Here is a 27,326-nt window from a genome sequence, read left to right on the forward strand (position 1 = left end):
TGCCTTCCAGAAAGAGGTCATGCTTCTGTGTTTATTGGATCTGTCCAGGTTCAGGAGTTGAATTGACATCGTTGAAACTATTCTTAGAAACTTAATGACAAAGAAGTTCATAGATTGATGTTTAACCGTGATTTAAAAACAAATGTACACTCAGTACGAGGAAATTTAGTGCATAGAGTGTTGCAGGTAGGTAAAGAATGGGAACGGGTCTTCAGAAGAGGAAATCTTACTGATGGGAGCTTATAGCTAATTGTGTAGCTTTCGGTGTAGGGCCACTTCAGGGACAAATGCTCATGTCATGTAAATGTTGTGGTTCCACATGGAAAATCTTATGGCACTGTACTGTTGCCCCAGGAAGAGGAGGATGTACAGTTTCAGGCATGTGAATAAAACAAAACCAGAAAAATGATGGAAGCTGTAAATCCCCAGACCCAGTCCAAGGGCAGAACTACCCCAAAGTACTTCAGCTGTCAGCACCAGCAGTGGCATTTCTCTGTATTCTGATGAATGGGTTCACTTTTGGGATGAGCAAAGCTGTTCATCGATCACCCTCTTGCACTGTGTTCACAGTTTTTAAAAACAAGTATCTTATTGTTTGTTTCCATGCAGTTCTGCAGCCCTGCCCATACTGTATAATGTCATTCAGGTAATATGCCCAAGAAAGACACCTTGGGAGCACTGAGCTCTGCAGTGCTGCTGTCCTCACCACAGCCTGCTGTGCGTCATGCTGGGTCCCCGGGCTGGGCAACCTCACTGACCCTCTTCTCTCTTATCAGTAGTGATGTAAGGTCCTGTATCACCAGCTGGGGCCTTGTGGAAATCTGCAGGTGAACTGTCAACTAAGAATGATGTGGTTTTTTATTTTTGATGGTGGAATGCAAAGCTTTGAATAATTGGTTTTGTGCTGTTGCATTTCCTACAAATCTCTTGCGTGTAACAATTCAGGTGATGCTTAGAAAATGTAATGTGTAGGCAGATATTTCCAAACAGCTTATTGTATTGCAGCAGGGTTGAAGCTAGAAGTATGCATCAGTGCTTGAAAAATAAAAGGTCTTATAGAGGAAATAGGAGATCATCCCGAAATGAAGATACCAAACAGGGAAGGTCAGAGGAGCACTGTGGAGTTCCATATGCTATGGGCCTGTCTGGAATGGCGGGTAGTATTTCATGGCTTTGACTTGTAACTAGTTTTTTCTCTTCCCATTGTCCTGAAGTCACTAAAAACACATATCCCTTTGTGCAGGGTAGAGGAGCAGTGCAGAGTGGGGTGGTGCTTTTGCTCAGGCGTTGTGGTCCACAGTGTTCTCTGCTTTTCCCAGCAGGCCCATGGTATGTTTAGGAATATGATCCCTTCAGGGATCCTCCTCAGGGCACAGGCAAATCCACCTCAAGGCACAGGCAGAAAGGTGCTGGAGAAGTTTGGGTATTGGGTTCATTGCTGAAGGCTGGTGCCTTGCAGGGTGGGTGGTTGCAGTGCCCGACCTGCAGGTAGCGCTGAGTTTCAGGCCCCTGCCCAGGAGGTGAGTACCTCTGGGGGGTTTGTGCTCAGAGTCCTGGGAGGCTGTGGGCAGAGCAGGCCCCGGCTGCACTGTGTTGGTGTGGGGCTGCCTTGTGCCTGGGTTTCCTGAACCCACATGGGAACAAGGTGGGAGCCCAGTAGGAGGGCTGGGGAGCCCAGCCCAGTAGGAGGGCTGGGGAGGGATGTCTTACTTCTGTAGGCTCTGATTCTGATGGTGCTTAAGAAATACATAGCTGGTAGCTGGAGTGGTGCCCAGCAGCTTTCCCTCCCATTTCTACCTTCCTATTTCTGTATCTTTTTCTGCACAGTGTTTCAGCTGGCTGCAGAGTAAAGATTTCTCCCCCCTGGTCGCTGCTGTGATGGGCTGAGCTTTGCTTTCTGCTCGGTGACCCACTTGGCAGTAGGAGCACACAGCATATCTCCTCCACCCTCACTTAAGCCTGATTATGCTTAATTTGCTGTGAGGCCGAGGAACGTCAGTGCTTCTGCAGCTGGGGTTTCATATAAGACATCCGGTGCTTCCCCTCTACCTTTGCTGTCCATCCTGGCACACAGGTAGATGTGCCAAGTAGAGCAAGTCCCCTTTGCCACCTGGCTGGAGTTGAGCTCAGCGTGAAATGTGTTTAAATGAGGATTGTGAAATGTATTTTCCTTTTCTTACAGTGTTACATTTTTTCTGCTTGTTTCCAGATGCTCTTACAAAATGCTGTTTTGTTGCTGACAGAACATTTACTTTATGTCCGTTGTCTCCCAGGTAAACGCAAAGCGCTGAAGTTAAATTTTGCAAATCCACCTTTCAAGTCCACGGCAAGGTTTACTCTGAACACCTCAGGAGTTCCTTTCCAAAATCCACACATGTGAGTATAAAGCCAAAGGCACAACTAGTGAAACATCTTTGAAATAACTTAGCCAGTAAGCAGTTTTATTTTAAATGCAGGCTGAATACTTCAGTTTTTTCTAGGTTGTTCAAATCTGTCCATTTGATTCAATGTAAAAGAGGTGGGGTTTTCTTGTTTTGTTTTTTTTTTTAAATTCTTCTCAGAATTGAAATTGTTGAATTTGAAATCTTCCTCTTACACTGGAGCTACTGCCATCCAGAGTTGATTAACTTCAGATAAATTGTAGCTGATAATACAAGACCTGTTCACTGTCATTTTCCTGTCTCTTTATTCACTGCTTATTACTTTTCATTAGAGAGATGTTCTTGTTTCTGTGTTACTTGTGAAATACAAAATTGTGCTAGATTCTTTAGCACTAAAATGGAAAAGTTTGAGGAATGCATTTCTACCAATATGAAGATTCAAGGGAGTTATACGTTGATTAGCTCTCCCTGAATTTTCTAGCTCTCTAGCTTCAGCATGTCCCTGTCTAAAGTTTAAATGCAAGTGTGGCACAGAGCTGTTTCTGACACTAGTAAATAATAGTAATACCTTGTCACAGAAAGTATTAACATTATATCCTCAGATCCACCAATCTAGATTGATGGGTGACCCACCCGCAGACTGTCTGTGTGAAATTGCAGAATGCAGATAGCTTGCAAAGATGTCCCGAGTTTTTCCTCTTCAAGTTCCCTACCAGGTCCCAAGAGTTCTGTCAGTGGCAAGTCTCAAAAACTGCACCTGAAGCTTCACCCTCTGCCTGGACTCTTCAGAGTGTCCTTGGTTGTAGTGTGCTTCTGCTTTGCTGTGCATGTTGTTGCCTCTTTCCTTCAGCTTGGTACCTTCTGCTTTCCCAAGATATATTCTCAGTGGTTTCTTCCTGTTTCTGGTAGCTTCTTTTATGCTGGAGATCTTCAAGCAAGTTTTACCTGAGTTAGAAACATGTTTCTGATGAGCTATTGCTGGTATTTTCAACACCTAGAAATTTTATGGAGCGTTTTAGAAGATTCCTCTTACCATTCCAAATGAAATTTCTGGCAAGTCCTCTCTCTTTCTCTCTATTTTCTTCTCTGAAATAGAGTATTCTTTCTGGTTGTAAAGCTAGAATTTATATATTCACTTTTTGTGTGTCTCCCTCAATATCATCAAATCCTTGTAACAGTTTTTTTGTAGAACCCCACCTTCTTTCCTCTCTGAGGAATAAGGGGTTTAGTCTCAGCTAGTGAGTTCCCAACATCAGCCATCTACAGGGCTTTGACTTGCCTGTGTTTATCTCCATGGATCTCTGTCTTGGATTCACTTGGAAGTCACCGTGGCTCCTGTTTATCATAGAGGAGCTATCACTGTTGACTGGTGACATATTTAGTATTATGTTTGTGCAGGTGACTGTCATTGTTGTCCATTAAGATGTTACTGCTCTGTCTCCATGCGAGCTGCAGTCATTGGTGGGGGTTGGATCCTGAGCTGGTGAACCATGTAACTGCTTTAAAGGAGTCGGAAATGTTTTGGTTTTGATACAATAGCTGTTGAAGTGCCAAAAGTAATGATGATGCACCTGCATTAAAATTTTCTTGGGATGCTACAAGTTGTAGTAGTGGTTTCTGTTTGAAGGAGATCAGTGCTGTTGGTTGGATTACTTTATCTGTGTTGAAGCTGAATAAGTTTGGATAGAGCTAGGTTATCCTCACGTTGTTTGTAGCAGATGCTGTTCTCACAGGCAGCGTTTGGATCTTCTGGTTACACGCTTCTCCCAGCGATGCAAATGTTTCTCTCGCGGTTGGTACATCTCAGTGATGTGTCTGTCTCCTTCCACACTTCCCCAGAAAAGACTGATTTTTCTCCTCTGTTGCCTGGAAAAGCTTATAGACTAGTTTTGAAGTGGATATTCCAGCCCTCTGGGCCCATCTGCATTCTCCCTTCAAGATGTGATGGAACTGAATGGACTCGGGCTCGCTGGTGCCAAGTTTGACTTCCTGAGATGAGTGCTGGCTCAACGCTGCTGTGGGTTTCCCTGTGTAGACTTTGTTGATCCAGATGGGTGGATCTGAAGATACAGCGAAGTCAATTTCTTGCATGAAATTTGAGTTTCTGTGGCTTGGATCCACCAATCTGGAAGCTGTGCAGTGCCTCCTCTCTCCAGGAGGGCAGAGGTTCCTGCCAGCAAATGCCTCTGTTTCCTTTGCTTTCTGAGCTCTGTCAGTGAGCTGTGGTGAGCAAGAGGATGCGGTCAGCAGTGACCTGCAGGTGCCATGAGATAAAAATTACCTGTTAGCTGTGTTTTACTTGATCAATAGGTTTTGGTCAGGGAGCTGTCAGCCTGGACTGATGGTTATTCAGGTAAGGGTGTGGTAGTGGGGTACTTCGTGCCCATGTGGTGTATTAGGAGAGAGACTTCATGTAAATTGCATCTCTCAAGCAAAGAAACCACTAAACCACTGCTGAAGAGGGAAGACATTGTGCTGGGATATCAATTACAGCCTGGGTGCTTGTTGGTGCCAAGGCTTTGTACCCTGGTAAGATGTGTATGGCCATTGCATACCCTGTAAAGGTGCAACTTTGAACTTCTCTGTAGGGCTTCCTTCTTGGTTTGAGGAGTCTCGGGAATGTAAGAAACTTTCCAGAGGAGGAAATAATTTTGGAATCACACTAAACCAAGGGTAGAACTTACCTCGTGTGAGCAGAGAAGATGCTGGCTTGAGGGGAGCTAAAGCCCAGTGCTTGGTCAGGTTTCCACAGGAAGATTTCCTTGGTGAGTGGTCATGCTATCTGACTCAATTCCCTGCTACTAGTCACCTGATGTTACTGGAGGAACAATTTCAAAGACTGTGAAATTCTAATTGTAAGACACAATGTTATTAAGCTCTGACCAATGCTTCCCGGTTGCTTTGCATGCCAGGACAGAGAGCATCCACTATAACCCAGTGAGGGCCCTGTGTCCCTCTGTTAGGAGGGTGCTCCCAGTGCTTCTCTGCTCTCATAAGTAGAGCTTTTTGCTCATGCACAGTTTGTGCCCTGGAATGCCGCATCCAGTGAAGGAGATCCTAGGTGACATAATCCCTGCAGAGCAGAGAAAATTGGGACAGGTCCCTAAATCTTTGTCCAGCCCCTACCTTGTCTTTTCTTTCATACCTGCAGCATTTTTAAGCCATGTCTTAGAGTTTGGTTCTCAGGTTGGGGCTGCACCCTCCAGGAAGTACAGTAAGTCAGAGTGCTGCCATGGGCTGGTATGGAGACAGGGCAGGGCTTGGAGCGGGACCAAGGAAAGCCCGGCCGCACAGGGCAAGTGGGAAGGCAGGGGTGGGAGCTGGAATGGCCTAGGAGAGGTCAGCACCTCTAAGCTTTGCTGTGGCATCTCTGTTGATAGCCTTAGAGCCAGGAGATGCTGATCACTAGTAGCTGTGCTCTACCTGCTCTGTCTTTATGTAGCCCATGGCACCTAGGGACACCTCCTGTCTTTCCCGCTCCCACCACCTGCTACTAGCTGTCCTGGAGTGTCACCTCTGTGATGGATTTGGATGAGGTTAGAAATCAGAGATACCTATCTAGTTGCTGGAATTGAAGAGTATGTCTCCCTGAAATGTCCCTTCCTGGTGACACTGAGGTGCCTTACTACAGCTGAGAGTTGCCCTGCGGGTGGCTTTCCTATGGAGATCGGTGAGCTCCAGGGTGAAGCATTCACAGCAGGACCAAGGCAGAGGGCTTGGAAGGAAGATGAATTCAAGGTCTGTGAGCACGTGACTAATGGAGCGTGAAGCTGTAGAGAATGTGCATCCTGTGCAGTCCAGCTGTGTCTGTTAGCACCAAATTTACTTTGTGAGTACAGGGGATCTGTTCTTGTTAGGACATTCTACCCAGCCTGCCTGCAGGGTGTCTGGCACAGCTGCATTCATAGTATTGCACATGACCTGTACAGAGAAAAGGAGGAGTGGAGCCCAAATTATGTAGATTAATTTGAAAAATAAAGCGTTTTAGAATTACTGAAGTAAAAATAAAAGCTGTATTCTGAACATTACTTGAAGCACAGTGATGTCCATTCAACATGATTCTCCAGTTAAACTGACTTTGGAAGGTAAAATTCATACTCGGAGGGATTTACTGACAGCTGAGACCCCAGGCCAGGGAAATGTATGGAGTCTGAAAAGCATCTCACCTTTTACGTCATCTGTTCTGTCTCTTAAGTTTTAGGTCACAAGCAAAATGAGCTGCAATAATTATCAAGGTGTAAGTTCTACAGAGCTATCTGTGACCGGTGACCCTCACTGAAAGGAGATTCAGTTCACACCGAAGCAAGATCAATGTGGTCTCCCATAGCTGTGCACAGGGGGTCTGCTGGCACTGCATGTGCTGGGCTGGCCCTCACTGGTGTCTGCTGAACCTAGTTGTTCACTTGGCTGTTGGTGATTTCTCAGCTTTCTGGAAAGCACTGCTCTCATTTGGTGCACTTGATCTGGATTTCAGACTGCAGGTTTTAGATCCACCTGCTGGCAAATGAATGTACACAAAGAATTTTGTTTGGCATCTGGTGTGCAGCATGTTGTTGAGCATCCTGACCGCTATCTGGGAAGTTTGCTGAGTTTCTGAGGTCCTTTCTTTAGAACTTCAACATAGAGCATTGCAGCCTTATCTGGAAAGGTGTCAAGATGAAACACTCTTTTCTTAATGCTCACAAAACTCAGCTTCTGAACTGTGAACTGTAGGTCTGTTGGACTCTATGGCCTTACTGCGACACATGGGCATCTTCATGGATGCATCATGGCTTAAACTTCCAGAGGTGCCCTCTGGATCTTCTTCCCCTTGTGGTCTGGAGAGTTGCACATGTTTTCCAGATAGATGCCCCAGGAGTGTGTATGCAGATGTTTGGTTTAGAGCTCTGAAGCCGGGTGCTTCAAAAGCAAAATGAGATCCAGTTGCATTTCAGACTCCGCTGCTTTCTTTATTTCTATACAGTTCAGGGACTGTTTTTATTCCTGGAAAGGATTTTTCTGGCTGTCCTAAAATCTGTCTGAAGTGTCTCTCCTCTTTCAGTCTTCTCTTACATTTTTCCAAACCTTTCTGACATGTGGTTTTGGGCTCTGTAAGTACAGTCTGCAAATGGCTGAGTTCCTTAGGAGAGCTCTGAGAGTTTCTACTACTTGTCTGGAAAATATTAAAAAACAAAGCGGAATATCCTATGTTGGCATGTTCCCAATTACTTGTGTGAAATTTCTTGTAAATAGTTCTGTCTGTTCCCCATTTATCTCACAGTTAATTCACATCTTTATTGCTACTAATTTCTGATTCCTTCCTGCTGCATGATACCTTCTCGTTTCAGAGTGGGATGCCTGGAAGCCTCAGACGTAGGTTTCATTGTAAAAGATATCAATTAAGAACATGTGTTGTTGTTTTTTGTTGCTTTTTTTTTTCTTCAGTGACAGTTTTGCAGCATTTCCTGGAAGTTGTACTGTCCGGATATATTGAGTGGGAAACTTGCATGTGTTTTCAAGTAAGCACAAGTAAGATGGAAACCTTCAGAGATCCAGCAAATACTTAAAAATGTTTGAGTGAGTCTGCAGCAAACAGGTTTTCGCTTACATTGCAGACCTCCCTGTAATTTCAGTGCTATAGCAATGGCTTTTGTGTATCTTCTATATCCCATAGGAGCTTTTTTGACAAATTCATAGAATCATAGAATCGCAAAGGTTGGAGGAGGCCCACAGGATCATCCAGTCCAACCATTCACCCATCACCAATGGTTCTCGCTAAACCATGTCCCTCAAAATTGATAAACCATGTCCTCCCAAATTGATTAACTTTCCTATGTTTAACACTCTTCTTCCAGAAGTTTATGAATTTGTTTAGCCAGTGATATCTCTGGCCTTTCAGACAAAGAGGTGGTAAGGTTTGTAAAACATCTGTGTTCAGTGTCTCAAACCCTAGATAGATCACCTCTTCAGAGAAGGTGCAACCAAAGTTAGTGTGAAGTTCTGTCTGAACATACACACTACCTTAAGATCTTTTTTATTGTCACCTTCTAAGTTTTTGTATTAATCTGATCATAGAATCATCATATAATCATAGAATGGCCTGGGTTGAAAAGGACCACCATGATCATCTAGTTTCAACCCCCCTGCTATGTGCAGGGTCGCCAACCACCGGACTGGGCTGCCCAGAGCCACATCCAGCCTGGCCTTGAAATGTAATATGCTGATTCCGCTCTGCAGGGGAGCTTATGAATGTCTGCTGTTTCTTAGAATAAATTTCTCTAGCAATTTCCATATCCTGTAGGCACTGGGGTCCCGGCAGGACTATTTTCTTCTTTGTGCAAGAGTTTTGATATCTCAGGCCTCACCCTGCTTCTGAAATTGGGCTTTGTACATCTCCGTTAAGCTAATTCATGTTGATTTTTCAAAGGTGCTTCCTGCTATGCTGTTGTGATGTGGGCTGCTCAGAACTAATCATTGGCATTTAGGTAGCTAACTCAAATACAGCCTTATCTGACTCCTGTTACCATAGCTTCTGAGTGCTGTACATATGTTCATCAATTTGGCTTTGCAAACCTAAAGGTTGCAGGAAATTCTGTTTTGCAGATGGGAAGTTGGGGCATAATGTGGTTTGGGAGAGGTAAAGGCTGCATCAGAAGAGTGTGACAGAGTAGTGAGCTCAGCATGGATCTTCTGATATCATATTGTGATTCAGGGTGTAACTTTGTATTGCTTGGCTTGTTGCTGGTGTAATTAGAATCCGTGGTCCTGGCTCTTGCGTGTGTGTGTGGCAGCAGCCAGAGCTTCCCATTCAGGGTTTTGACCTTATAGCTTTGGTGCTCTCTGTATGCTGTGCGGAGTAAAAGTGATGCTGTTTCTGGTGTTTATGTGGTCATCCACCTCTTCTGTGGTGAGGAAAAGAGATGGAGAGGTCAGGAGGCTGTGAGAGCGACAGTGCAGTTACTTTCCAAAATCCCCAGACTTAGCAGGGGCTGCCAAGACGTGCTCGGCACTCTGGGTGGTGGGTGTAGAAGAGCTGGTGGCTGGCAGCACGGGGGAGCAGGAGGTGGGGAGGGCTGGAGCTTCTAGCCACAGGCACCTGTGCGGGGCCGCTGGTGGGGATGTGGATGTGGCTTGCTCTGGTCACTTGCAGGCCCTAGCAGCTGAGACACAGGTATCCAAGGCAGACTTAGGAAATTTCTCTGAACTTGCAGCATTTTCTTACTCAAGGCCTGATATCTAACATACTTGCTGTCTCCTTAAGCATATTTTAACTGGCAGCATGGGTGAGGGATGTTGGGAAGAGAGACAGAAGTAGAGCTGCCATTATCTGCTTTCTGTGGGGGTGTTTTTACAGTTTTCCTGCACCAAGGACACCAGTGTGGTATGTGAGGAGTTTCTCTGAAGACGAGTAGTTGATTTCCACTTTTTTTTTTTTGGTTGAGTTGAGTTTAATATTATTTCTTAAATTTGCTGTGTGGAAGAAGTTGGAGCATTTTGATTTGATAGAAATTGGAAAGTTGTCACATAGAGCAGTTGGGTAGAAGTGCTCATACTCAAGAACTTTACATTCACCATCAACCCTGCATCAGTTTGGCTGCATGTTGTTCCATGAAGAGGCTGTACAGAAGAGCACAGCTGTGTGATGGTCTCCCTTGGATCCAGTAGGTTTCTTTCCAGTGAATATCTTCTAGTGAGATGTGCTGCCTTCCCCTTGTCCAGTAACGTGGCTCCCTGAGAGACCAGATTCTTTCCTGAGATTCTTTAGGGGTCATCAACCTCAACTCCATGTGCGCTTGGGGCAAAGCAGTGTGCTCAGGACCAGCCTCCAGCTCTGAAGGTATGTGTTACTCTCCAGAGCCCAGAGAAGAGCCAGGCTGTAGCCATGTTTCTTGTTTTGTCAGCTGGGCTTATAAGCTGAGAATAAGGTGGATTCTCTGGTAATGAATTTGTGTGATCTGATGAGGAAAACAGTTTGAAAAATGTCTGTTGTCCTGACCATTGGAGGGCTAGAAATTTTCCCCATGGCATTATGGATTTGGAAGGGCAGTACCCTTGCTATGTTTGGCAGGAGGGACAATGCTCTTTTATTCAGAAGCAGTTCAAGATTTCAGAAGTACTGAGTGTTCGGTGTGGTTTAAGAATTTTGGTTGTATTTATTTACGCTGGTTGTATCCCAGTCATTCAAAGAATGTGCTGGGTCTGGCTGGGGCAGCAGCTGTGGCATCAGAGTTTAGTAGACCCCAGAGACTCCAGAGATACAACTCCCTTCACACATCAGGAGGAGCGCATCTGGCCCTGCCATAGCTGGATACTTCACACAAAGATGTAACAACTGTGCTGCTTATTTAAGAAAAGCGACAAGTAGTTTTAGAAATGGTATCAGCTCTTCTGTGCCCTTCATATTATTGTGGTAGTAGAAATAAATATTTCTTTTTCCTTTCCTTTATTTGTAGGTGCTGTATCTCCTAGCAATGGCAGCAGTACATGTTTAAATACAAGCTGTTTGTCAAAGCTTAGTGTGTGTGAATTTTAAAAACATTCAGCAGGCCCATATATCCAAATCTTTTCTATAGGGCTAGACAGAAAATGGGAGCTTTTTGGTCCAGAATTTCCCATGGCACTTTTATGTTGTGCTCCATGCCCCAAGGTGTCTCTGGGACCTCTTGAGCTGCACCACCTGAGGTCTGAGGGGAAGTTAAGCATATTTGAATTCCCAAGTTTGTAAGGCATGCTCTGAAAACATGGTGCCAGTTTCAGTTAAAATTTAGCCAGGGATCTGGAGATGCTGTTACTCTTATTTATATAACAGATCAGAGACTGTAGTATCCTCATGGTATTTATCTTCTAACTTTTTCTTCTAGAATCAGATTTCTTAGCTATGGTTCAACATGGACAAGTGTTGTTCCATTCTGTGTGTTTTACAGATCAGTCTCCTGGAACACAGACCAAGTCCTGAGGCTTAAGAGAGTCTAGATCCCCACTTGCCCTCCTTGGGCATACACAGTAACTATGAGCTTAGATGCACTGGTGTTTGGAGAGGAAAATGTGATGGAGCACTCTGGGCTCATATGCACAGTTTATGCTCTCATGCAAAGGAAATCATTCCAAATGATATATCTTAGCACCATGTGCACAATCCATTGAGGATTTGACCCAAGCTCAGGTGAGAGAAAACCTCCAAAGCACCCTACTTTGCACTGTTTTCTGGGGATTGGCTCACACATCCCAGCATTCATCCTGTAGATTCTTCCAAATCCCAGCTCTGAAGGTCTGTGTCTTCTGCTTCAGTGCAGAAGCATATAGGTGTCCAGCTCAATTCTGAGTTTCTGCTTCTGAGGCACTGCTGTGCGCTCAGTTTTGCAGTGCTGGACATCACTTCCTTGTTACCTTTCTGGAGTCAGCACACTTTACTTGTGCTGATTATTATGTAGAATGTCTGAATATGTATATGTTTATATGCACCCCTCTATCCCAGTTTGGTGTCTACATTAAATAAATACTTTGTTCCAATAATTACTAATAGGTAGCAAAGTAGGATATTGCTTATGTTGGTACAGTCTCAATGCCTTTGTACAAGTGGTCTCTACTGTATCAGACTGATGATGTCTGATAGCCTAAGTGACTGTCTCTGTTGGACTCTGCGTAATGCAAGACAGTCAGTTGCAGGCTCTTTTTGCTGGTGTGTGTGGCAGTGACAAATGGCAGAAGGGATTTTTATCTAGAAACTGTCAGTATTCATGTTTGTGTTTTAAAGTTTGACGTGACCCCTGCATTTCCAAATGTGGACCTTGCAAAGCACATCCTTGCAGGAAACCCCACCAAACAGTTGCTGTTGCAAACTGTAGAAATAAACTCTGTTGTCATTCCGTGTACTCAGAATTATGCTGCATTTTGTCAGAGCAAGACCAACATACCTCATCTCTTTGGACATCAGTTTCAACTTTGTAGTAAAGTGAGGTGGACTGAATTTTCTGCTGCATGGGTTCAAACTGAAGGAATTGGTCATCCTTTCTGTCTTATGGAAACATTAAGAAATAGAGAATGAAGGGAGTAGAGTCTGCAGATTCGGAGACTACTTCAACACCATCATCAACAGCTAATATCTTCATCTTTTGCATAAATGAGTGGCTTTCAGCACATACCACAAAGGACGTCCAGATGGAATGAACAGTGTGCTCCCAAGGAGAACAGCTACTTGTAGAACTTAGCTGTGAATGAGATGGATGTGATGGAAGAGGGGATTGGCCTGTAGGCCTCAACTGGTTTTGCCATTCTGTTTGTTTGAGGAGCTGACTTCTGAAAAGAGCTACCTGGATGGATGGTCTTGCCTCTGGTTGGGACAGCTGCTCCGTCTTGAGAAACCTCAGAAAGCCTTTCTGCCATGGATTGGGGTGACCCTAAACTGTCTTCTCTTTGAGCCTTAGTTCTCTTCTTTGTGAAGAGAGTCTGGATGTGGTGGTTGCCTCTTTGTTCCCAATATAACTGATGCCTTTGCAGACACAAGTGCATGTAACTGAGCGATTGTCTCCAACATCTGTGTGAAGGGGGTTGTCTTCTCTGAGGAGCTGGGATACTTCTCTAGAATCCACTTGTGTTTATTTGGTCTCTCTGATGTTCTACGTGGTTCTTTCATACTAGTGAAAGATGGAGTGATTCTGTGGGACCACTGGCCGAAGTCGATGAGAGCACCTTTAGAGAGCTTACAGAAAATAGCCTTGTGGCTCCTGAGATGCGGTGGAGAGTGCTGTGTCCCACACAGCCATTTTGGAGGAGGCCAGAATTTGAAATCTCACATTACTATTAGCCTGCAGAGCATGAGGACCTGTGACTGACATTTGCCTACACTGGCATGTAGGAGTCTTATGTCTTAGTTGAGGGGCATTTTGAAAATGTAGATACATTCGCTCTATTTCATCTTGTTATGAGCTCTCTTTTGGTCACAGAGCTTGTCAGATGCATCTCTCTGAAAAGGCAATCTTTGTCTTGCAGTTAGGTAAGCCTTTGTCTCCCATCTGTCCTTGTCTGCCACAGGAAAAAAGAAAAAGAAGTTCTGGTAGGCACACTATTTCAGAGTTGCGATGAATTTCAGATTAAGGCATGGTTTTCCACCCAAATCTTTCTATCCCAAATAGAAAATAATTCTTGAAGAAGGAGTGGTAGGGCTTTTAGCTTTCCTAGACTAAGGATGGGATTTTATAACACTTGGAAGTTTAAATTGGAAAAATTGTTTCAAAAATTGTAATTAAGACTAAAAAGTTCCATGTGTCTGAAGTGACACAGTGCTCATTATCTGGTGCTCTCAGCTGTTACCAACAAGGGGCTGGATAGAACTGAAGTACGATTTGCTGACCGTTTGTAGAAAGCTGCAGTGCTCATTTGTGCAAGAACTTGAATGCTTGTTCCCTGTGTCCCCGCAGGGTGCTTAGCAGGAGCCCGTGTGTGAGCTACTTGAATCGTTCTGAGATACCAGGCCCTTATATCAGACAGTGAGATACCAGAAGCTGGAGAGCTCAAGAGGCTCAAAGTCCCATAACCTGATTTTTGTTCTTAGACAAATCTTCTAACACAGAGTGGTAATTAACCTTGGGTTGATCTGTCAGTTATGTACCTCTTAAAAAGAAAGGATGTGGCTGTTTAAGCCATGCAAACTTGTTCATTTAGAGTAAGATGAATGATGAGCCCACCTGGGAGTGACCGCCAGTCCTAGATTGGTGGATCCAGGATGGAAGGTAGATTGCTATAATTATTATTATTTAGTGTGTTCTGCTTTAGTGATGACAAGAAAAACAGTGCAGTGATGGTTCATGTGCCTTGAGGCCATAGTGTGTCACTAGCATGTAGTAAATTAAATGAAATGATTTATATTTTTAGTTATAGTGATATTACAACTGGAAATTGACGTTGCTTTAAGAAAACAGACTGCTTACATTTCAATGTGTTAAAATACAGATTGAGTCATCCAGATGCCTCCACTATCTTGCTGCCCCCAATGAGAGAAGGTTGTGTAGGGGAATTCTGGAAGAAAAGTCCATAGCTAACTAATTGTATGTGCTAACCACTCTGTAGGTAGTGTGACTAGTTGAGTATTGTTATACGTTATTGTGTCTTGTGATAACAGCACCATGTTTTCCTGTCATTTTCATAACTTTTCCTGGCTGAAGTGATACACAAGCAACACTGGGTAGTAATCACATTGTCCCGTTCAGTTTCAAAAGGAGAGAAGCGGACCTCATCCAGAAACTTTCCAGCAGGCTACAGTAAGCTTAACTATCTGTTAGCCATTGTCAGATATTTCCATACCTGCAAAAATGGCATCTATTAAAGTAATGGAAATTGTCTCAGAAGTAGTGTCATTCCATGGCTGATTTTCATGTGATGTTAATGATATTGCATCTCAGTGTCATTTTACAAGCTATTTAAGAAATGTGTTTGGATTGCCGTGATTCTCACTGATGTACTCATGTCTGTTTCCTGTTCTCTCACGGACAGCTGACAGGCTCAGGAGATGTAATTTTTCAGAAGAAGAGTCAGCTTTCTCTGAAGGGTTGTTTTTTAGCTTAGGTTTTCCAGTATTATGAAATGCTCAAATTCAGTGCAGGCTGTGGAGCAGTCAGCAGATGTGCAGCAGTCTGATATCCCAGTCAGAGTGGGGTTGAGATTAATGTGCTCACTTAAATTCCCTGCAGGTTTCACCACGATGAATTGAGAGATTTCCTCTCTGTTGAGGGCAAGGTGGATCAAAATCTGTTGTGACTCAGTAGTTTTCCGAGGGAGCTTAATACAAAATATTAACATTTTACAAGCCTCAGCCAAACCCTGCAGAACTGTAGCAGATGTGAGTGTGTGTTGTGCTGAGTCTCAAGGGCTGTGAAAGAGGCTGAGGAATCCTCCAGCTTTATTTGTATCTTTTGCCTCAAAGTTTTGAAGGAGCGGAGAAAGGCAGAGCAACACTAAGTGTGAATTCTTCTACTTCATGAAAGTGAGCAAGTGTGCTTTTGGCTTTAAACTGGGTAGGTCAGAGATGCAAAACTAAGTCATTTCCCCTCTGATACATTATCTCTTCTTCACATCTAACAACCTGTTATTAAATATAACTGATGTAAGCTTCAGGACAGTGTGCATGGGTCAGACTAGAACCAGTTTGGTTCTGCCCCTCTTGAAAAGACCTCCATTGCCTATGAGCTTCTTGCAAAGATAGATCTCTTCTTGTGAGAGTCCACAAGATTGATGAGAGCTCCAGCGTTTGCAACCTTCCTGGAAAAAAACCCAAAACATTTCTTTTAGAGATTTTCTCCAATGAACTTTAAAATAGAGTTGCTGTTTTACTAATTCTAGCCTGCAGGGTCTGAAAGCTGCTTTGTGAATGGTACAGACACTTAGACAGAAGGTGCACAAGCTCTCTGGGCTATTTGAAAGATTTAGCAGAGATGCGTTAGCTGAAGCCATAAGCCTCATTTTTACTGTGAACAGTGAATAGTATGATTGAAACTCTGCACTCTGTGTGGAAGCTTTTAGCTAGTTGACCTTGATGGCCACAAAAGAATCATTAGGGTTGGAAAAGACCTTGAAGATCATCTAGTCCAACTGTCCATCTGCCACCACTATTGCCCACTAAACCACATCCCTAAGTACCACACCTGCCCTTTCCTTAAGTGCCTCCGGGGCCAGTGACACCACCACTTGCCTGGGCAGCCTGCTCTAATGCATTAATGCTCTTCTTGAGAAGAAATTCCTCCTAATATCCAACATGAAATATGAGTAAATGTAAGTTTTAATAAGGTACTTCCTTAGGCAGACTTCTGAAGCACAGCTCGTCTGTCTGGATCTCTGACTCTGCAGATCTGTTTTGTTCATGTCAGCAGTGATGTTGAATCCCTCAACTTCTTGGCTTGTTTGCTCTGAATCCCACAGAACTTTTAGGCAGGTAAAGCGAAGAGCTAGCAGAGGAGATACAGTTACCTGTAGCATCTTTCTGGCCTTGCTTCGTATCCCATAACTTTCAGTTTTGACTAAAAACAAATAAATCAACCAGCCTTTCTCTGCTTCTCCCCACAATCCTTCTTTTTCACGCTTGTTTAAAAAAAAAAAAAAAAAAAAAAAACAAAACAACTGGCATCCCTGCTGTGACGTACTAATAAATAGCAGGGCTTGGGGAACTAACAGCCTGTCTGAGAGCATCCCAGCGTCTCTGTGCTTCTGCCGGGAGGTGCGTGAGGCTCTCTCAGGCCCTACCTTTCCTGTGTGGATCCGGCCCATGGTGCGCAGAGCTGCGTCCCCAGCGTGTGACGCTGCCCTTGGCCCAGCTGTGGTGCCTGGCGCCAGCAGTCTGCGTGCCTGCTGCCAAGCTGGGCCCACAAACGGATTTATTTCTGACAAAGGGCAACTGTTTGGAGGAGTTGTTGTCTTGCTTGGTGTTCCTAATCCCTGGAATAACTGCTGTGACAAGCATAGTAACCATCTGCAGCGAGACCCCTACATTGGTGCCTTTCAAGTGCAGGAATCACAACTTTGTGAGCCTAGGATTGCTTTATTTCTTGCTTTTCAAACTTTCAGAGGTAAGGCGAAGTTAGAAGCTCAAGCTCTGGAAAAGCCACCAGGAGCTCTGGTCCCTCAGGTGCATGCGCAGATCCTACTTCTAGCTCTGTGAGGATTACACAAATCTAGCCATCTTCTCTAACTTTTCCATGTGCAGTTTGAACAATATAAGGCAGCCCTGTGAGTTCAGCATAGGCATCCTGAGCGTTTAAAGAACATCTGTGTGGTTCTGCCCAACATACCCAGCCTTAGCAAGGTTCAGATTGCACAGTGTAAAGAAGTGAAGCAGTGGGAGGAGTCCTGTGGCTGTTCACGTCTGTGCAAAGTAGTGAGCAGTGAGCACAGTGGCTGAAGGCAGAGGCAGGAACTGCCTGTTAATTACTTCTCACCTTTGCTAGGCACTGATCTGTCTGGTTTCCTCTCTGTTTCCAAGCTCATTTTTGAGCTGTTTATGTGGAAGTAAAGAGTTGTTATTATTTTTTTACTTACAGTGAAAGTTTTCTGTAATAAACAGCTGTAAACTTTTGATGCTAAAGATAATCATTGCATTCCAGTTATTGACTCTTAAGTTAGGCTGTGCTGCTTAAAGGAAAACTGCATTGTTTACTTCTGACAAATTATCTAAATGATCAAAATCTATATTAAATTGTCTGTCACTCAGTCAAGCTTGTTTGGTTATTTGATTGTTTCCCTGGGTATTTTTAAGAGGGGAAAGAAAAAAAAGGCAGAAAGTCTGATTGCAACACAAGACAGATGGCCTCATAAATACATAATTGAAATTAAGCCATGCTACAACATGAGATTTTGAGGGTGAACACTGCTAGTATGTCTCATTTTAAACCCTGAGGTTCCCCAAAGCCATGCAGCTTCACCGGAACACAGCTGCAGAGGGCATTCAGTATAAACCCGAGGGGTATTTCCTGGTGCCCACCTTCCTCCCTGCTGCTGGGGACAGACATCCCGCAGCTGTGGAACAGCAGCATAGCTCTGCTGTCACACTGCAGCTAGGGAGAGATGGGCCTCCTGCGTGACAGGAAGGTAAGGGCTTCACATCTGAGTTCTCTTCTGACATTGGGTAAGCAAGGCAAAGTTTCCTAGGTGGAAAAACAGTCAGAGGTCAGATTGGAGACAGGTTTAACTGCTTTCCCACGATAAGGCACGTCAACATTTATTTTTTCTTTAACTTTCTGAGAACTTAAATAGGCAGTGTTGTTTGAAAGTGAGATGGAGAGGGCTTGCTCAGGAAATCGCATCTCACATTCCATGCTCCTGAAAGCCCCTCGTTCCCCGTCCTGCCCCAGCAGCATTTAGTTCTGTGGGCAGCAATCGCTGCGTCCTTACATGGCAGCCAGAGCCATTTCTGTGCTGCTGACAGCATGGAGCAGTGCAGAAGTTAGGGGGCAGTTGGCTGATGCAGTGTAAGCTGTCTGTGAGACAGTTTCTTTCCTTTCTTTTTTCTTCTATATTTTCTTCTTTTCTTTTCTTGTTCCTTTACTGCCTCACTTTTATTCTTTGCTCTTCAGTAAGTAGATTTCAGGGAGAACACCACTCAGTGCAGTGTTTTATTCCGAGGGGTCAAACGCACAGCAGTGCTAAGGGAAGGGTGCTGCTGTGCTCATCCCCTCCGGGCTGGGCTGCACACCATCAGTGTGTGCTGCAGGGTTATTCTGAAGGATAGCAAAGCTGGAGGACTCCATAGGGAGTGGCAGATTGAAAATCTCAGGTTAGAGAAGGGGAATGAGCAGGAGAGACACCACTTAGAATGGGAAAGAGGAGCTGTTTGGTAGCAACGTTCACTGAACAGGTCAAGGGTTCAGGAAATGCAGCTGCACCAAGCCTGGGAAGTGCTAAGCTTGTGTCGCAGGGAAGCTGGAGTGCAGCAGATGAACCATTTGAACCTTGGCTGCACCAGCAGATCGACCTTTGGGCCTGACCTCGCTGCCCTCACAAAAGCTCGGTTCCAAATAAAACCCAGGGCAGGATGGGGCCACCAGCACTTCCCGCTGGGTGCTGCTCACAGCTGCTGGTGACACATACTGTGTGGTGCTCATCACGCCTGGAATCGGCAGTAAATGTCCCTATTCCTCTGGCTGATAAACTTGATAAGCTTTTTTTGATAAGCATTTGGTCAGCTACTTCGTGCATGTTCAGCCACAACCTGGACGAGCATGTGGTTGCTTCATCAAATGCCCAAGAGAAGTGATCAGAGTCCAAGGGATGGGTGTGACAGAACCTCCCTTGTTTGCAAGGTGGTCAGAAACACCTGTTGACTTGAATATCTGTGTGGGGTTGGTGTGCCCTGCAGTGAGAACTATCTTTAGTGCTCTTAATGTTACATTAAAGTAGGAAGCTGAGACTTTTGGCACGCATCATGACCAAAGATGTGTGATTTATCTCATTAATTAATAAAAATCTGAAATTTTGCATGGCATTTTAAGGTGAACAGTGTTGAAAATACTTGTGGATTTCCTACTAATTCAGTAGGAATTGTGCCGCATTTGAATGAGTAATTATAGGCATCTTAAAACAGAACCCCTACATCCTACACACCTGGGGCACTGTTCTGCTTCTTTCCTGGACAAAGCCTGGTGATTCTGGTAGGAGCACGGTTTGCTCAGGAGCACTAAGCTTGGTGTTTGGTAACCATGCACTTGAAGGCACTTTTTTTTTCTGTATGTCCCAAACAGCTTGCATTGCTTTTTATAGATACAAGTTATTGGCTCCTCATTTGTTGGTGTTTTTTTTTTTTTTCCCTTTTTTTTAATAGCTTAAACAATTGCCTAAAATGTTTTAAAAATTAATTGCAGTTTTCCATTAAGAGCAAACACTCTGAAGTCCCCTTGTACAAACAAAAGATCTTGCTCGTGTTGAATAGAAACCCAATTAAATGTGAGGCTGGAGCATAATGGTGTATAGCAGCAGAAGCTTGGGGAGATGGGACTGGGGAGTGCTCTTCAGACTCTTGGTTCTGCATGTTACCAGATCCTGCTTTAAGCCTGATGTATTTTGTGCAAAGCAGAAAGAACTGTGTAAATGGGTGATTAGAATGACTCTAATATATGAGACACGCTGAATTTTATGCCGCAGCTGGAGAAACTTATCATTAATTGAAGCTGTGAGCAAATGTATGTCATTTTTGATTTAACGTTCTCCCTCACCCCTGCACCCCCCACCCCAACCAAAATCCCTCCTGGAATCAGATTGTTGCTGTAGACTTTGTGAACCCCTTTCTTCTAATGTTTAATCAAGTGCTGAAAAGAGACATTTACAGACTATTTAAAATGTGGAAAAATTGCTTCCCAATATTTTTGACAGAGAGAGACTGAGAACACACAGCATTGAATCATCAGGAAAATTGAAGATTTCCCCTGAACAGCATTGGGATTTTACAGCAGAGGACTTGAAAGACCTTGGAGAAATTGGACGAGGCGCTTATGGTTCTGTCAACAAAATGGTCCACAAACCAAGTGGGCAAATTATGGCAGTTAAAGTAGGTGATGCCCATCCTTACGTTTGTACTTCAGTCCATTAGGGATGAAATGTGATGGAGAATTAATGTTCTTCCATCGACAACCCATCTACTGCTCTTTTCTATTTATTTCCAATATAAAGGCTGCTTTTTGCTGAAAATGCTTTGTATAACGGGCATACTGTCAAGTGATTTGTGACACTCTCGTAATTGCTTGTGCCCTTTTGAAAATGCCTATCAGGAACTTACTGTTTTGAGAGGATCACATGTTTCTGGAGACTGGTAATGGAGCACGGGCCTTTCACCTCTGGGTCACTGGTTCGGATACAGCCGAGGTTGGTTGTAGGCACAAGCTGATGTCTGGCAACTTCTTGGTGTCTTTTGTGAAATAAGGCACTGGTGTGAAATTTGCTTTTTATGTAAGCATGTGCCCATGGTGTAGCAATTAACAACCTCCCCACGAGGAGCTGGAATGGGGATCTTCCAGGGAGTGGTTTGCTCTTGCTGGTATGTGATGGTGTGTATTTGCTTTGTGCTTACCATGCTGGATCTGCTGAAGAGATGGAAGGTGTTGGGGATTGCAGGACTGCCCATTTTCTACCTTATGCTGCCCAAAACCTCAGCTTAGAAGCATGAATGAGATGCAGCCTCATTTCCTAGCTGGGCGATATGGAGTAGTCTTTGTTTTGCTGTAGCAGTGCTTCTCAGCAGGCGTTTCGGAGGAGCTGTGTGTCCATTGGGCCAGGTGGACAGCAGCCATTCTCTCTTCTACATCCTTTACTTTGCTTGCTGCTAGCTGGTAGCTAATGACATCAACTAATGATATCGACTGTAAGTGCTCCCATTGCTCATGTGAAAGAGTAGAAGAGAACTTTGAGCTGTGTAGAAGTTGGTGTCACTCTTTTTCAGCTCTCTCTGTCTTCTTGGGCTTTCCTCTGATCTGATCTGGAAACGTTTGCTCCTGCTGGCCTGGTGTGGCATGTAGGCAGACCACAGCCCCAGCTCTAGCTACTACAAATGCAATTCATATTTATCTGAAATATATCAGGCCACTGGAGTAACCACCATCCTTTTACTTTCTCCTGTAAATGTTGACATCCTCATAGGCGTGGGATCATTGGCCAGGCCTCGCAGCTTTTTGGATTGCAGTGCAGTGATACTGATGTTTCAGTGTGGTTTTTTTAATCCCTCAAAGTCATCAGTGGAGCTGGAGGCTGCCCGTAGCTGAAGACCTGTTTCTTTTAGCTGCTTTTGGTGGAGCTGTTAGGTGGAGTTTGCAGATGTTAGGTTGAAAACCACTGATGTGATGAGATGATGCCTGGGCACCTTGAGCCTCCCATGCCCACGGTATGTGTCCTGGCCTACAGGTTTTGCAATCATGATGGCTGCGGGTCTGAAAAAAGCTCTGCCTATAGCCGAGTGTGACAAAGCTCTGCAGTGGGTACCGCTCTGCTGCAATGAGTGCTTTGTTGGGGTGGCTGGTGTCACCAAGAAGGAGACGTGTCTGCTGGCACAGAAATTCTGTTGTCCCAGACTATGTTTGCAAAGGGGTTTTCTGGATGGTAGCAAAGTGTTGTCAGTGTGGAGGGGCTGCAGTGCAGGTACAGCTCCCAGCTGCAAGGTGGAAGGCTCTAGTGCTGTGCTCTTGCCCACTGTTGGAGATAGCATTGCACATCTTATTGAGATGTCTTTGCTGAGGGAAGAGAGATGTGCACAACCACTGCGGGTGCTGGGCACGATGGCTCAGTATTAAGCAAACAACCCCCCCTAATTTTACAGTGTCTGAATTTTGAAATGTCAGAGTTGCAGGCTGTGGTGATGCCACTTTCTTTTCTCTGAACACACCCCCGTAGGGCACAGCTGTGCCTGCTGCACCTTTCCTCCCTGGAGGGAGAAGGGAAGCTGGAGGCTCTGGGCAACCACATCTGTTTCTAAAATGTTAGGAGTGAGGGCTGTTCTGCACAGCCAGTGGGAATAAAATGTGACTGAGCAAAGGAAAATGTATGGGTGGAACAGTATGTGATATCTCCACTGCAGAAACAGCTATTTTGAAGCTTGGATGGTGCAGTTTCAGGTGAGGTTTCATGATAGAGCTGATTCCAGACTACCTACTGGTTCATTCCAAAACACTTAGCCTTTTCTCTCTCAGATTGCTGTTGCTTTTGGGGCAGTCTGTGTTGTGCAGTAACCTGCTCTGTTCTGGTCTGCTTTATGGGCCTTCTGTGTTTGGAGCCATCCATCTCCTGCTCTCTCTGTTTCCCCCAAGCCTGTGGTGTCCTGCTGGCTTATGGAGCTGTTGCCTTCTGAAGCCCTAGGTCCTCACCTGCTTCCAGGTAAACCAACTGCTCACTGTAGTTTCTCCATGCTATACAGGCAGGAACTTAACTTGATATATTCTCCTTCAAACTGAAGAGAAAAAGCATAGAAAATGAATGGTTGAGAGGAAGCCCTGTAAGTCTAGTGAGCTGAGGCTCTAGTTGTGATCTAAGTCACACCTGCTTGCAGCTCAGTGTTGTGGCACTGTGCTGTGTGCCTGGCCTTGCGGACATTGAATTTCAAAACCAGTGTCTCTAATTATTTGGTGTTGCTGCTGTGCCTGTCCAGTGCTTCTCTATAAGCTGATTACAGCAACACTGGGGCAACAGGCAGATCCCTTGGAAGGGCATTCAGCAGGAGGAAATAGCTTATTGGAGGCTGCAAGCCGAAAGTTGTTGTCTGTTCTGTACTGATGAATGAAACAGAGAGAGAGCTCCAGAAGCTGCTAGTTAGCTGCAGAGAAAATTGCTATGTGGGCCTCATCCAGCTTCTCCTTCATCCTCCTCCATCACTACCCATGACAGGTTTCTGGAGCAATCAGCTATCTTCCACCCCACTTATTCCTGGCAGGATCAAGTCCTGTTTGCAGTTACCGTCTCCAGGCTGCATCTGCTTGCAGCTTGTCAGTCCGTTCTGCAGACAAGTTCAAATCCTGCTTGTTCCACAGACCTGCTGCAGTTACATAGTAATGAGCAGATGAAGAGTTGCTCTTTTCCCATTTTGGAGTTTCCAGCTTCTGCTGCACCCAGACAGCCTGGCAGCTTTGAGCACTCATCCTGCACACCTCTCAGACTTAAGGAAATGCAGCTGCTATACCAAACCTCAAATCCTGTTTCCACTTCCTTCCTCTGTCTTTTCCTAGCCTGTCATGCTGCTTTCATGGCACTTTGCAATCTTTGGTTCCTTCAAGCATGGTTTACTTTCACCTTCTGCTTTCTCTCTGCGTGATGCCCTGAGTTTTCCCTGCAACAGGTGTTCTGCTGTGCTCCTGAGATCCCCAAGCCAAGCTCAGGGGCTGCCTCTCCTATCTCCACTTCTTACCACTGCAGTCTCCACTCCTGTGCATGCTGAAATAGCACTAAAACAACTTGAGATGTGCAGGTGAAAGCACAATGTTCCTTCATTTTCCCCTTTTATGCAGTTTAGCCTGATCAGCTAATGTATGGGTCTTGGCAGATGTAATCCTGGGTCCTTTAATGAGGGGGTCCTGTGGCTGCCAGGCCCTTGGGCGAGACTGAAAGCTTTCATCTGGTACTTCAGCATCAGCGGTGGAGGAGAATATACCTCTTTATGTCACTGGTGTGAAACCACTTCAGCAAAGCTTCAGGCTGTTGGAGGGAGAGGCTTCAATGATAAATTTTTGTGCCCAGTTCTACTCCTTCCTTTCCTTCAGTTTTTGTCCTGCTGTGCCTTTAGAAATAATAACTTAAATAACAGGAAGACGTGACGTGTCTCTGCAGGGCAGGCTGGAGCAGCAGGACGTGGCTGCAGAAGGCTGGGAGCTGTTCTCTTGCCTACAGGCAGGCGGTTGCAGGATTCGCTGTGTTGCTTTTACATCCCCTGCTCTCTGTCCCATTGAAAGCCTCTTCCCAGGCGCATCAGGAAGAGGGGGATGTGATAAAAGAAAGAGGAATCAGACTCAGAGGATTTATACGGAACATTTTTTTATTTTTTTCTATGAAAAATATTCTATTTTTGCAAGATTGAATGAAGAATCCTCTTGTTCCTTAAATCCCAGTTATCTCACAGGTCTTCCTACAGATTCCAAGTGCCTGTTTGCTCTGAGTCAGAGGGCACTGTGATCTTCTCCTCACTCAAAAAATACCTATTCATTTTCTTGAGAATTTATTTGCATGTGGGGTCAAGACTTTTCCTTATGGGAAAGAAAACAGCCCATTTTTGTCCACTGCCAGCTCTGTGCAAATTCACCACTGCAAGGCCAGTTTGTACATTAACTCTGTACCTCCTTTTCTCTTCTGGAGTCCTTCTTTTCCTTGAAGGCAGTATTTGCCCTGGCCCACATTTGCCTGCGGCACCAGCATCAGTTTTCTGTGATACTGTCTTGTCCAGCTTCTAAGTTTCATCCAACGTCCTTTGGCTTTGTTTCTGGTTTCTTGTTTGCTCTTCTGTTCTTGTTCAGCCTGTGTCAGTCTGTGAGTCACTTGTGAACGATCTCCCTGCAGGGAGCCCTGGTCCCTTCCCGGGATCTGCTGCACTCTGTCACTCCTCCTCTTAGTGCTGAGGCTTTGCAACACGTGCTGCCCCAGCCTTTGGTACCTGCCCTCCAGTATCACCATATGTTGTTGTCGTAGCTGCTCTGGGGGGCTGCGCATCTTGTTTCATGAGGATACCACACAGCCAAAGAGCCAGATTGTCTTTGTCAGATCAAAGTCCCATTTTACTGGGGTGAAGCGGTTTCCCTGGGAAGCTCACCAAGCAGCTGAGGGTTATTTCTGTTCTGAGGTTTCCCTTTAAGATTGGTGATCAAAACGAGATGTTAAAATATCCTTGTTTTCCCAGATTGGTTTAAAAATATATAAATGAAATATCCCCCAGTCTGAATGAATGCTAGGAACTATTCTCACTGTTGGAGCATGATGCTCTGCTTGCTCCTTAAATAGCACAGATAATATGTAGCGTGGGTTTTATTGACTGGAATGCTAAAAAGGTTTCTTGAAGGCTAGGAGGATTTCTTGCTTGAAATGTTCCCAAGATAAATAATGAAATGTTTGACATAGCCAGCCTTTAACCTGTGAAGTGGTGCTTGTGCCAGCCTACAGCCCAAGCACAGCAGCAATGGGAAGGCACAGCTCAGGCCCCTGCACTCCCCTGCAGCCTCCTGAACCACAGCTCTCCAGCTGTAGGAAACACCCGGACATTTTGGTTTCAGTGCTAGAAGCTTCTAACAATTTCTTCCTCTTCTGGTTCTCTTGTTTTGTACTGGCTGGAAAATGTGCTGTCAAGAGCCTGGTCAGATGGTTTGTGCTTTGGTTATTCAGGCTTCTTATCAGGGCCCCATGGACAAGCCTTGCAGCTCCTGTGGTTTGTCCATCAGAAATACACCGAAGGAGTGAGCAAACTGCGGAGGGGGCATTTTTGTCTGCAGTCCTTCAAGTTTTCCTCTGCTCCAGAAGAGGCGGTGATTTTCAGCTATATACCAGAATTTTCTGTATCATCTTGCAGTATCTACTGTATGAACCAGTCTAACTGATTCAGTCTTTCTCTGCAATATTTAGTTTAGTTTCCACTTCTAGCCAACATCTTCAGATTTTGTTGGTTTTCTGTTATCTGCGTAGTCTAGCGGTAGTTTTGACCAGTCTGCAGGCGGCTTTTCACTTCTTCTGCACTTGTCCTGAGAAATTCAGAAGTGATTCTAAGATCAGCTGGGTAATCAGAGAAGCTGGCCGAGGCACTGCTAGGAAATACATAAAATCTTGTAGGATGTCAAGCCTATAAAACATCCATAAAAGATCTTTGTTCTTCCAGGAGAAGTCAGTAAGCTGTGGAGCCGTTCCTGGTTCAGAACACAGTGCCTCTTTCACATCATTTTGCCTTGTAGTCAGTGCTTGCTCTCTTACCCATTGCTTTAAAACAGGTGTTTAAGTCTTCCCGTGGCTTTCACAGATTTTCACTGAAGGCAGTCCCGCAGTTGAAATAGGTTGTTAAGTATCAGATGTCCTTGAGAGCAGAAGTTAAACATTTATTTGTACCTCTGTAATTTATCCATCATTTCCAGGATGTCTGATAGCCCTCTAAGATGACACACAAGTAGATTAAGTTCTACCAAGGGGCACGTTTCTCTGAACTTCCTGTTTCCCATATGATTTTGGAAGAGGAGCATTAGGATTTTGTGAGTTGGCTTTGTGGTATACATTTCCATTCTTGGCACAATTAGATACAGTCCCTGAAGCTGACTGCTTATCCTACAATTTATTGAGGAGGATTTTCTGTTTCACTCATCTGTTTGGGTAGTTGGCTGAGAGTAAGGGAAGGCTGTTCCAAACCCTGCTGGTAAGATACAGAGGAAGTAGTGAATGATTAAGAATTAAAAGGACATGGCGAGAGACTGAGTCTTATTAGAGGAGATGGAGACTAGTTGTGATCAGTGGAAGACCCGATGTGCTTTTTTCAGGACTAGAAGTGTTTTGGATGGGTAGGTGAAAGTTCTTGTCCTCAGCAGCAAGTGTGCAAAACCCCCTTCCAGCTCTCCGTTCCTGTCACCCTGCAGGTAACCCAGCCCATCAGGGCACTGTCAGGCACCACTGCTGGGCTTTCTGCTGAGCCCTGTGTGCAGAACAGTGCTGTTTTTCCTCTTAGCTCAAGAAGCAGGTTTTCAGTTTGGTGCTTATGGCTTTTTTCTTCCTTTTCTTCTTTCCCCTTTTTCCCTATTCCCTTTCATCTTTCTCAACCCACTGCACCTGAATGTTTTCCTGTGTGTATTGGGGCGTGGTGATGTCTCTTCTGTTTTGGGTCTGCATTGTGGGATTTGCCTGGTTTTAGGTTTGAGTGTTCCAATCCACACAGCATAGCTTAGCATTTTGCTGCTGATGCTGTCCAGAGCACAACTTTCAGAGCTCTTGTTTCTGATGTTAGAAGGCTTTATCCTAACCTGAGTTTGTACTAAATGGACTGAAGAATGTACTTCT

The 27,326-nt window shown here is 44.7% G+C and overlaps 1 protein-coding gene across 8 annotated transcripts in view; it reads left to right on the plus strand.

Annotated features, from left to right (window-relative positions):
• MAP2K4 (mitogen-activated protein kinase kinase 4) overlaps positions 1-27,326 on the plus strand; it is an 88,584-nt gene that overhangs the window by 26,384 nt on the left and 34,874 nt on the right. For 4 of the 8 annotated variants that reach the window (XM_040649615.1, XM_040649614.2, XM_015295237.4 and 1 more), the window contains 3 exons: positions 2,274-2,376; positions 14,522-14,617; positions 20,211-20,385. In XM_040649615.1, the coding sequence (XP_040505549.1) occupies positions 2,274-2,376; positions 14,522-14,617; positions 20,211-20,385 (374 nt within the window). The remainder of the gene's footprint in view (positions 1-2,273; positions 2,377-14,521; positions 14,618-20,210; positions 20,386-27,326) is intronic. The other 4 variants (XM_040649617.2, XM_040649616.2, XM_015295239.4 and 1 more) reach the window with 1 other exon arrangement.

This window comes from Gallus gallus, chromosome 18, assembly GCF_016699485.2.
Source record: "Gallus gallus isolate bGalGal1 chromosome 18, bGalGal1.mat.broiler.GRCg7b, whole genome shotgun sequence".
Lineage (NCBI taxonomy): Eukaryota > Metazoa > Chordata > Aves > Galliformes > Phasianidae > Gallus > Gallus gallus.